Here is a 12,127-nt window from a genome sequence, read left to right as displayed (position 1 = left end):
CACCAGTTGCCCTATTGCAAATATCCCGCTGTACCAAAACTTTATTGACTGACTGTAAGTTCAATATTTGAAAGAAAGAAATCGGACCGGTATGCATATACTCGTATGTATTTTCATAGAGGCCACATCTAAAATTCTTGTTTCATTACAAAGTAAGTAAAGAACTTAATAAAAATTTAAGTTCTTTATATACATCGCTCATTTACTTCAATAGTGTCATAACTCAAAAATCAAAACTCAATAAAAACGGCTTTAAAGTTTTGAATTTACATATACCCATAGTAAAAACAGTAGACATCGCAAAAGAATGTAGAGGATAGGTTTTTTCTGAACAGCAGTCGCCCCTTGGCAGGCAATGGCAAACCTCCGAGTGTATTTCTGCGATGAAAAACCGCTTCTCATAAAAATACGATCGCCGTTCGGAGTCGGCGTAAAACTGTAGGTCCCCTTCGTGTGACAACAGCAAGGCGCACATCACAAATCGGAGGCTCCTCCTCCAAACACTAACGTATGTGTAAGCGTCAATCTGTTGTTATTGTTATAGTAAAAGTGAATACATATTTTATTCTACTGGTAATCGATACAGCTATGAAATTTGTATACAACATAGAAGAAGAGGTACCGGTAATTTCTGCATACTAAACTAAAAATTTATATCTTTTCTTTTTGATTACGACACTATTGAATTATATGAGCGATATGTTCTGTTGTTTTTTATTGAATACTGTAATTAATTTGCTACTTTTGTGCAAAGCTGGATTAGGAGGAAATTTGGTTAGGACCTTTCTGTATTAGGGTAACGACTTGGACTGGATTTATCAACAAGTGCCATTTTTTAGCTGCAAATCAAGATATTCAATTTCGATAGCCGATCTAACACGATTGACCAGTATGTATTGTTAAGTGTTCTTTTTTATATAGTTTTTTAGCCGCTTCGGGTTACCCTTCAAACTTATTATCGTAATTTTCGATGCCTTTATGCCAAATGGTTTTGTTTAAATGCATTTACTTAATATAAACCGTACTAAGTAAAAATATTGTAATAGTTTTTGTTGTCGAAAAATTTCGATTGAGAAGCGTCTTTAAATAAATATCGGAATTCTCTAATGTATGTGTTTATTACCAAAGTACCATACTCACATTTGTTGTATTCGTTGCAGCATTAGCTACCGTTTGTACAGTTGTTGTTGTCGTCGAGGGTTCATGCTCATCCATTTCATCGTCCTCTTCGCCTTCCAACATTTCAATCTTATCGTCATCATCGGCAAATGTGGGTAGCAAATCCTCTCGGCCATGGTATTTGTAGCAATTGATGACGATTTTTCGTAGTGCATGCGTCCAGCTGATCTGCATATGGAAAAAAAGCATTATAATTCAAAAAGCCAATATGGTTGGCAGTGGGATGACGCACTCTCACCTTCTGCTTGTCATCTTCCGAGCGTGCATCCATGCGTACATTTGCCCAAGGCAATTCCTTTGGCCACCACGGAGGACGGGTCGACTCACGTCCCCAGCCAGGCTTGCCACGACCTGTCGAATACTTCAACATTAAGGGAATAAAAGCGCGCAGCTGTGCCTGTGTCATTTTCTCCACGGGAGTCGGTATGCCATCGATAATCAAAGGGGGGTAACTCGAAAAGTGATGGGTCCTCTTGTGGTGGCGGTGGAGCCTGTTGGGCCAAAGCATTCTCTAATTCGTCCATAACAATGTTCTTGAGATTTCGCACCACATCCTCTAGTGGTTTTGCGCCAAACACTTTGTAGCTGGTATTTGGTTTCCCAGGTGTGGCCACCAGCACCACAGCTTGCTTGCCCACGCGACCAGTAAACTCGTAGATGATGCCGCGGAGTTTTCGCAACAAACGATTTTGCTGTCTTTTGCGCACCGACGGATTCGTTTCAAACGAATGTGCACGTTTTCGCTTCTTCGATGATGCAATCGCCGCTGCCGCTGCCACACCTACTGGACCGGCTGCTGCCAATTGATTTGCCACATCATCCTGCACTGTTATATGCGCCAAGTCGGCGTCATCATAAAGACTGTCGTCACTGTTAATTAAGTCATCGTCGTCATCATCTGAGGCCATGCTCAGCTGGCCATCATCCAACATCTCAATTTTGTATGTTTTGGTCGTTTGTTGTGTTGCGTGAATGGTACCAGTGCTAGTGCCAGTGGAAACTGTTGTCACATTCATATTTTCCTTATACTATTCGTCTACTTTTGAAGATATTTAAAGTTATGTTTAATATGTTGGGCTCCAGGCCCAATCTTTGGTCAAGTTTACAGCGTTTCACAAAGCAACTACAATAGAAGTAGCATTTCAGCACATGCAGTGCTCACAGGAGATAAGAGTTATTTCACCTGAAACACCAAGGAAGAGTTAGTTAGATGAAGACCTGGAACGAAAAAAGATAGGAAGCAAAAGCATTTAGTTGAGTAACCTTGTATTTAGATAGGTTTTGTATTTTTATACCCGAGCGCACTTGTGCACAAGGGTATATTAATTTTGTTCACATAACGGTTGTTTGTAACAGCCAAAAGGAATCGAGATAGATATAGACAAATGTATACATAAATGCTCAGAATGAATAGAGAAGTCGATTAAGCCATGTCTGTCTGTCCGTGTACACGATAACTCGGGCAAAAATTGAGATATCTCAACGAAATTTGGTATGTAGGTTTCCATTAATCCAAGGCAGGTTGGTATTGAAAATGGGCGAAATGAGACTGTAACCACGCCCACTTCCCATATAACGGTAATTTCCAGAAATACGAAAACTGCGATATTTTAGTAACTACTGAAGATAATTCACTCAAAATTGATATTTACAATAATTTTCAGACGAAAAATAAGAATATTATAAATTTTTGGAAAATGGGCGTAGCCACGCCCACTTATGGTTACATGTGTATATCTTGGTAACCACTGCACCAATTTCTTCCAAACTTGGCACAGTTATTGGCCTTGGTACAGCATACTAAATGGCCGAAAATTTAAAAAATCGGACAATAACCACGCCCACATCCCATATAACGGTAATTTAGAGAAATGCAAAATCTTCGATAAATCAGTAAATACTGAAGCTAATATATTCAAAATTGATGCTTGCAACAATTCTTTACCAAGAAATACGTTTATGGTAAAATTTTGAAAAATGGGCGTGGCACCGCCCACTTATGATCACATATATGTATATCGGTAACCGTTCTACCAATTTGTACCAAACTCGGTATTTTTATTGTGCTTGCCACATAAAAGCAAAACGTTGAAAATTATTGAAATCGGACTAAAATTACGGCCGCTTTTCATATACTTAACGGTAAATTTCAGAAATGCTTGAATCTGCAATATTTCGAAATTTAACTCAAAATTGGTACACCCCGGCTTACCATCTAGCGCCGGGTATTTAATGTTCGGCTCCGCCCGAACCTAGACTTTCTTACTTGTTCTTCCTTTATTTAAGTCAATAGATTCAAGGATCTCTTAATTTTGGAAATATTGAAGTTTAGGTCTCGACTTTTTCGAATCCCATACATTAAAAAAGTACAATAATTTGGTAACCAAAACAAGGGACTCCCATTTCTGTACATTGTTTGTATGGAGTTGGTGCACTGTTCGCCTATGGGATCGATAATTAAAATTGCTTAGCGAAATAATATACCAGGGAAATATCACGAGAAACTATACAAAAATTTGGATGTAATCCTCTGTTTTTAGAGGTTCCATTTTCCGAAGATCAGAAGGCATTTTTACGAACTGACAGACGAAGTCCAGAGGTTCATTAAGCAGATGTGCCAAATGAGTGTCTGGCATGCGCAGAGACACCCCACGACTCGAAGCATCTCTTCGTATGTCCGGAAAACCCGACACAGCTAACGCCTTTGTTCCTGTAGACCGACCCCATTGAGGCTGCACGCTTCTTGGGGCTTCCGTGGTTGAGCTTGACGACAACGACTGATATATTAACCGATCTGGGCGGGGTTGTTGTAGCCGCTACAACAACAACAGCCACAGCAGCAGCAGCAACAACAACAACAACTATCGAATGAAACTGGATTCGAAATTTCATTTTGAGATTACAGCATTCAATAACGAGACTGATTTTTCAATTTAAATTGAATCGGTCATTTCAAAAATCTCTAAGTCACACAATAAGAATCGTACAGGAATCAATAAAAACTGTGCATTTCACAAATAAACGGGTTTTAAATGATTTCTTTCATTGCCGAATAACTTTTATTTTCACAGTGCAAATGTGCTGAGTTTTCCCATCTCTACTGTAGAGAATAAAGTTTTATGAGTTAAGCTCGGTATTTTTCCGATTTTTAGTGCATTTTTGTTCTTTTTTCGGTGTTTTATTTTTTCTTTTTATAGGTTTATAGGTCCCAACAATCCGCTTCCTTGCTAAGAAATTCCACTTGACATTTGCCAGCGTACGGCGTAGCTCAATCAATTACCTTAGAAAAATTAGTTTATTTCTACTTATGCAGCAACTAACTTCAAATTGACGAATAATCACCTAGCAGCTTCATTGAGAAAGGCCAGATGCTTACACTTTTGATACATATCTTTGCAAATAGTTCAATATTAGTTGTAAACTCATCTAACTGTAGGCAATTAACTATTTTTTTTTTATTTTTTATTTTTATTTTTTTTATTTTTTTTATTTGGTCTACAGAAAAATGTTTTCTTACAGATAAATGAGAATAGAACATTTAGATACATAGTAATTTATAATAATAATAATAATAATAATAATAATAATAATAATAACAGCATAAAATAGCAGGTTTGGTAGCTGGCGAGGCCTAGTCTGTCTTCAGTCTACTTTTGTGTGCGGCGGGCGGAAAGACCTAGTTTCCGCTCCGCGCTGCGGACAGGCTGTTGATCAAGGTCGGTAAGGCCGGATTTCCGATCCATGTTCCCGAAGACATTACTTTGCATGTGTGGCAGGCGGAAAGCTCTGGTTTCCGCTCCGCGCTATGAACAAGCTGTTGAACATGGTCGGAAAGAACGAGTTTCCGATCCATGTTCCCGAAGTCATTACTTTGAGTGTGTGGCAGGCGGAAAGCTCTAGTTTCCGCTCCGCGCTGTAGACAAGCTGTTGATCATGGTCGGAAAGGCCGAGTTTCCGATCCATGCTCGTATTGTCTTACGCGGTCGCGAAAATATACGAAGCCGATTACAGTTGTACTAAGCAGTCATAGATATTGTGTAATTTATCGTTCCCGGTTAAAGATATTAATTTATTTAGGTACAAAAAAGCGATTCACGTTTATGTTTACCTCATAAACTGAACTGAAATACATTGTAAGGGTTTACGTGTTATTTATTCAAAATCTCAAGTAAGGTTTTCTTAATGGTAAAATGTGAGTCGGAGGTGTAAAAATAGTCGTAATGCTTATTAAAGTCCTAGCATAGGCAACGAAAAGCATCATGCATTTCAAAATTTGTTCTACAAATAGTTAGCTTAATGGGCTTGTAATGTCTAGAAGGCCTAGAAGGAATACAAAACGTGATCTGGTTCAGTAGAAAGGGACTATTGACCATCCCGTTCAAGATCTAAATCATGAACAAAACCCCGATCATCTCTCTACGGCTGTGCAGCGTTGGCAAATTTATGAGCTTCAAGTGGCTTTTGTACGGTGGGAGATTTAATGTCGAATCCCAAGGCAAATTATTTAATGCGAGTAATAAGAATTGTTTCTGTACCGACTCGAGTCTGTCAGAGTGCGTTTGATATATAGGGTTCCATACGACGGACCCGTATTCTAAGATCAGCCTGACTAGGGAGGTGAAGAGAGCTTTAGTGACATAAGGATCTCTGAATTCTTTAGCCCACCGTTTGATGAAAGCCAAGACGCCCTTGGCTCTATTAACACAAGAGTTTACATGGGACTTGAATTCAAGCTTAGAGTCCATGGTTACGCCTAGATCGATGAAATGAGTTACCTGATCAACACTATGTTCACAAATGCGGTAGCTATATGATTGAAAGGGTTTTCTAGAGAAACACATAAACTTACACTTTTTCAAGTTAAGTGACATAGAATTTACTTCGCACCATTTAAACACATTACTAAGGTCCACCTGTAATTGTTTCCTGCTTCTGGGGCACCAATGAACTTAAATAACTTAACGTCGTCTGCGTACATTAAGCAATTCGAATACTTCAAAATATTTGGAAGATCGTTGATGAATAAAATAAACAGAAGGGGACCAAGGTGGCTACCTTGAGGTACACCTGACGTCACATGAATTACACGAGATGAACATTTTTTAAAGATAGCCCTCTGTTTCCTGCCAATGAAATAGGAAGAAAGCCAGTGCAGCAGGATTGGAGGGAAACCACTTTTATCAAGTTTGTATATTAGAGTTAAATGAGATACTTTATCAAAAGCCTTGCTGAAATCAGTGCAAATGACGTCAGTTTGATAATTACTTTTAAAACCATTGTTCACATTTGTAGTGAATTCAAGAAGGTTTGATACACTTGATTTACCTATACAAAAGCCGTGTTGTGATACATCGATAACGGGTGTTATGGAATAAGATAGTTCTTCCGTAACGATTTCTTCAAATAATTTAGGAATGGCACACAGCTTAGCGATTCCCCTTTAATTCGCAATATTCGCCCTGCTTCCATATTTATAAAGCGGCAAGATATACGACTCCTTCCACAAAGAGGGGAAAACTCCATGCTTTAGAGAAGCATTGAAGATGTTTGTTAATGGCTTATATAGATAATCAGCACAACTTATTAGGACACAGGAGGGAATACCATCCGGACCGCTTAGAAAAGAATTTTTTAAACTATTCAAATGAAGGAGAACATTGTCAGCGGAGATTGAAGGAATACGGATGTGGTCAAACTGTGGGAGTGGAAAAGGATAGCTAGAAGTTTTTTCATTTGGCTCGACAGAATAGTTCGATTCAAAATAATTTGCAAACATATCAGCAATCATATCATCATCACTAGAAATTACATCATCTAATTTCAGTGTTGAGGGAAACCCATTTATTTTACGTTTTGAGTTAACAAAATGATAAAATGACTTGGGATTAGAAACGATGTTAATGCGAGTTTTATTAATGTAATTCCTGTAACATTTTCTGTTTAAGGCATTGTATTTATGACGAAGGATGGAGTACGCGGCGTAGTGAGAAGACAGGCCTGATTTTTTATAAAGTTTAAATGATTTAGTTTTCTGATTTTTTAAATGCTTTAGCTCTGAGTTAAACCACAACGAGTTACGAGTTACGAGGTCCGGTATTTTCTTTAACAAGAGGAATGAGTTTACTGAATATATTATTGAAGATTTTACTAAAGTCTAAGGCACTGTTCTCAACATCCCCATCGTACTCAGGCCAGATTATTTCAGATATAGCTATTTTAAGCTTGTCGTAGTTAGCGTATTTGAAAGAATATCGCCGACCTTTCGGCTTTGTAGTTTCAGGACAATAACATGAATCGTAGGATGGTGCCAAGGACAACTCAAGTGGTGGGTGATAAGGGTCTATAGGTATAACTAAAGGATCGCCGCGTATTATAGTACATTTAGCAGTATCATCAATAAACGCTAAATCAAGACATTTACCTAAGCTGTTGATAACTGAATTAATCTGATATAGACCAAGATCGGAAAGTTCGTTAAGAAATTGGTTAAGTACATCCCCTGAAGAATTTGGCACCAGAATTCCATCCACCGAATCCCAGGAAACACACGCTAGATTGAAATCACCCAACACAACAATCGAATCGGAGGGCTTGACCATGGCAAATAAAGAGAGCAATAATGAAGAATGTTTGAAGTAAACCGAAGGGTTAGAGTTTGGTGCAATATAAATTGCAACAAGAAAAACACTACTTGAGGGGCACCGTATTCTAACACAGAGGAATTCAACATCATCTGAACCTGTGAACACAACTTTTTCAGAGGAAAAGTCGGTCTGAACAGCTATTAAAACACACCCGCCTTTTCTATCTAAGCGATCATTTCTAAATATTTCATACTTACTACACAATATTTCACTATTAAACACATTCGGTTTTAGCCAAGTTTCAGTAAAAACCAAAATGTCATAATTTAAATCAAAAGACTTTAAGTACAGCTCAGTTAATTTTGTATTTATACCTCTAACATTTTGGTAATAAATATTGAAGAAAAAATTACTTACAAGTTTTTTGATCGTGAGGAGAGAATTTAAACAGTATTTTCATTCCGAGCTCGAGGTTTAAACTCAAACTTACGAACTAAAGCACCATCGGGCCAGAATGAACCATCAACAATGTTTTGGTCGGCGGAAATATCAATTTTGAAGGAAGATATGCTTCTTTCGTATGAAAAATTAAATTTTCTAATAGCTATGTGCCGGGGATTAAGCTTTGATGTTATATAAGACTTAACATCTTCTACCGACGTTTCACTAGAAAAGCGCGAAACAAACACAGATTTATTCGCAGGAACTACGATTAATTCTTTCGGTAACGGAGAAGGTCCAGTTTGAGATGTAGGTTCAGACACAGCTGTCGTTTTTGCTGCAGCCCTTGTAGTGACACCTGAGGAAGATGCATCTTGAGATAACTCAACACACGGAGAATTAAAACTTATTAATTCCTTATTTAAGCCGGGAGTAGGCAAAGAATCAATTGGCGGAGTGTCAATCAGCGTTGCCGTTTTGGTCCAATTGGACCAAAATTGGTAGGTTCATTATCCTTTGGTAGCTTGGTTGGTTTGATGAACCTTTTGGTAGGCAAAAATGTTTTGAAAATACAACCGAACTGAGCATTAAAATTTGTTCGCTTAATTTATGTTTACACGTTCAAAACATTGCTTTCACTTTGTTCACACGTATACGATTTCTTTGTTTTTTTCTATATTTTATTAAGCAGACAATTTTCTGCAAACAAAAACTAACTTCCCAAAGCTATGATCGATCAGCGATAGAACGAGAAATTACTTATCGTCTTGAAAGAAAAATTGATGATAGGCAATTTGCAATGTGTAGGTGTATTGGTAAAAAAGTGCAAGTGTATGCAAATTGAAACGAATTTAGGAGTTTTTTGATTGAAATGCATAAAATGTCTGATTTTGTTTTTTCACGCACAAAAAAACATGTTTGAATAAATCAAATTAATCTCAAAGATATTTACATTTTTTGCAAAATATTTTTATGGAATAAGTAAATTCTTTTATTTAAAGGCACGAATTTGTTTTGTTTAACATTAAAATTTGTATGAATTGTTAACTAATACTGTAAACAATAATATGTGTAGTTTTTATTTTGGCTGTTAATTTGTGCTGAAAATCCCGTAAATTCAAGAAATCTAGCTTTAATGAGGAAAAAAAGTTTGGTAGTTTGCAAACTGATTTGGTAGGCGTTTTGGTACCTAATAATATTTTCAAGTGGCAACACTGGTGTCAATGTCTAAAGCAATGGGATTAGGAACAATGCTGTCTCCTCCATGCTTCCACTTTTTTGAAACTTGCTTAAGCTTGGGTGATGGAGAGGATGAAGATTCAATGCACTTAAAGTCTTTAAATGCATCTTCATATCGCTTAAACTTTTCGTTTAGAAGTTTTAACTCCTTACCCAACTCCTGGAAGCCACTTCTGTCGCTCCTAAACATTTTACAAAACCCAACTTCGGTTGATCTGCACTTGGGGCAAGACCAACGAACACCTTTGTTATCGGTTATGATATCGGCCACCCTACCATTGAGACCAGTACATTTTACGTGAGCTAATTCATCACACAACCAACACGCAACGCTCTAAGTCGTTTTTAATGTTACATTTTTCAAAACAGCAGGATGAATACATTGCAGCGCGAAGTAGTAACAATTTGTATGTATGCACAAGAAAAACTCAGTGTACGCTTTTAGTACGATAGTAGCAAAGATGAGCGTTTGAGAGACCTGTGAAGTCTAGGTATTGTAAGTTCAATGGTTAGAAACCGTGCTGAACTTAATATTTTTAAAGCCACTGCGCCAAAAAGCTTAAAAGCATAAAAGCAAACCAAAATCAGCTGTTTGCAGGAAAATTTTTTCATCGATGATAAGCAAAATGTATGATAAATAGCGGAAGATGGGAAAATGCACTCTCGCGCAAAACAACAATAATGCACCAAAAGAGGCAAATATGCACAAGGAATGACAAGAATATTAATTTTTAATTTTTAATCCACGCACTTTATGTCTAAAACACAACAATTTATTGGACCTTGGCTTCAAATAGCTTTTTCCAGTATAAATTACACAAATTAGAACTGCTTAGCACTTAGATAAACAAAGTAACTTTAGGAATTCTTTCAAACGAATGTTTAAGCGACCGCACAGTACGAACGTTGGGAATAGTAATTTTAAGCATGAAAAGTCATCTATAAAAGAAGCATACTGACTTTGAATCGCTTTAAGCCAAATACATTTTAAATTAGTTAAAATCAAATGCAGAGTCAAATAACCGACTTGCTGCTTGCGCACAATTCAAACTGAACATTTGAAAGCACATTTACATGTCTGGCTGTAGCTGAGCTACAATTGGTCCATTAGGTCATTAGGCGGAACATTTAATTTTAAATTTTTAGTTTCGGTTTTTTAAATTATGAAAAAGCATCTGTGAAGTTCAGACCGAAAGCGTAATCAAACGAAAAAATGCATTTTAATGTAGTTGAAATCAAATGCAGAGTCGGATAATTGACTGATGCCTAGGACATCGCCATGTTAAAGTCAACAGTTCGTTCCAAGGAAGAAAGCGAGATCTTCAACTAGTTGTGATGGGTAAAAACCTGGTGGAACATCGATATTTAAACTGCGTGGTTAAAACAGAAACCCCTTTGTAGGAACTGGCAGAATTAACCAAGAAATTTGAGCAAAGGAGTGGCTACAAAAACGAATTACATTTATAATCGAACTTCACAAGGATCCCGTTTCTGACCGGATTTGGGACCGAAAATCACTATAGTAAGATACCACAAAGACCAACTGTATTTTGTACCAAGAAAGATATGTAAATTCAGAGCATCGGAGAGTTGAAACCTACTGGGTCATTATGAAAATCAAACTATTTTATTTGGTCTTATAATCGGTCAGTTAAGGAATTCTAGAAACTTCCCGAAGATTTTTTTCTTGAAATGGCGGTTTACGGTGTATCCACTATCGGTTTTAGGTCCTTCTCCGCATATTCAAGATAAGGATGCTCGGATCTGAGTGATCCATTGTGACTAATTTAAAACTTATTTGCGTTAGCCTGGGGGAAAGTGCTTATTTTGCAGACTTACAGTCATGTGAAAATTAATAGGGACACGACATTTTGACCAGATTCGGCTATTTTTCCATTGTTTGTTACTGTTTATTATTTTCTCATAAAAATACAGCTCATTATCTAAGGGCGGGACTCACAGTGCTTAGTTAAACGATTGTTAACTTAACCACCAACAAGAGTTTAACTTTGTCTTTATCACATAGTTAACTATGAAAATTCATATCGCCTGAAAATATACAAATTCTAAATATCAATACTTTTATATTTAAATTTGAAATTCGTTCCACAAAAAAAATTTCAATTTCACAAGAGTTGACCTATGGGGGCATGCTGGTTTAAACTTTGGTTAAGTGAGCTTTGTGCATATCAAAATCAATAGTTAAACTTTTGTCAGTAGTTAACTACGCACTGTGAATTTGTCCTTAACAAAAACAATATCTGTAGGTCAAAAATTCAAACTTTGTAGAAAAATTCAACAAAATTTTACAACAACAACAAACTTTTTATTAAGACTTTCTAGAAAAGTTCTAGCTTAAAAAAGTGCAGGTTTCGAGTAGCTAAAAATTCGCGTTGCGTTCTGATATTTTTTTTTTGCTGGCGGTGTCAAGCATTTTCTTCCATACAAAGTCTGTTCGACAATTTTTTTTGTATGGAAGAAAATAATAACACTATCTGCCAAAAAAATTATCAAAAATCAACGCGAATTTTTAGCTACTTGAAACTTGCATTTTCTTAAGCTAGAATTTAATTTAGAAAATCTGAATAAAAAGTTTTTTTTTTTTTAATTATACTTTCATTTATTTGTTGGATCTGCTTATTAACCGACTTCCAAAAAAGGAGGAGGTTATCAGTTCGTCGGAA

At 36.8% G+C, this 12,127-nt stretch overlaps 1 protein-coding gene across 1 annotated transcript in view; it reads right to left on the bottom strand.

Moving 5' to 3' along the window:
- Window positions 1-686: 686 nt before the first annotated feature.
- Window positions 687-12,127, bottom strand: part of LOC118752766 (DNA-binding protein Ewg-like) — a 34,969-nt gene continuing 23,528 nt past the window's right edge. The window contains 3 exon segments of the mRNA XM_036487635.1: window positions 687-1,347; window positions 1,418-1,627; window positions 1,629-2,397. Coding sequence (XP_036343528.1) covers window positions 1,120-1,347; window positions 1,418-1,627; window positions 1,629-2,195 — 1,005 coding nt within the window. The 5' untranslated portion in view covers window positions 2,196-2,397 and the 3' untranslated portion in view covers window positions 687-1,119.

Source organism: Rhagoletis pomonella, unplaced genomic scaffold (genome assembly GCF_013731165.1).
Source record: "Rhagoletis pomonella isolate Grant_MI unplaced genomic scaffold, Rhpom_1.0 Rhpom_scaffold_01828, whole genome shotgun sequence".
Lineage (NCBI taxonomy): Eukaryota > Metazoa > Arthropoda > Insecta > Diptera > Tephritidae > Rhagoletis > Rhagoletis pomonella.
Note: the sequence above shows the minus strand (reverse complement) of the source record. Positions and strands in the feature narration are given on the sequence as shown.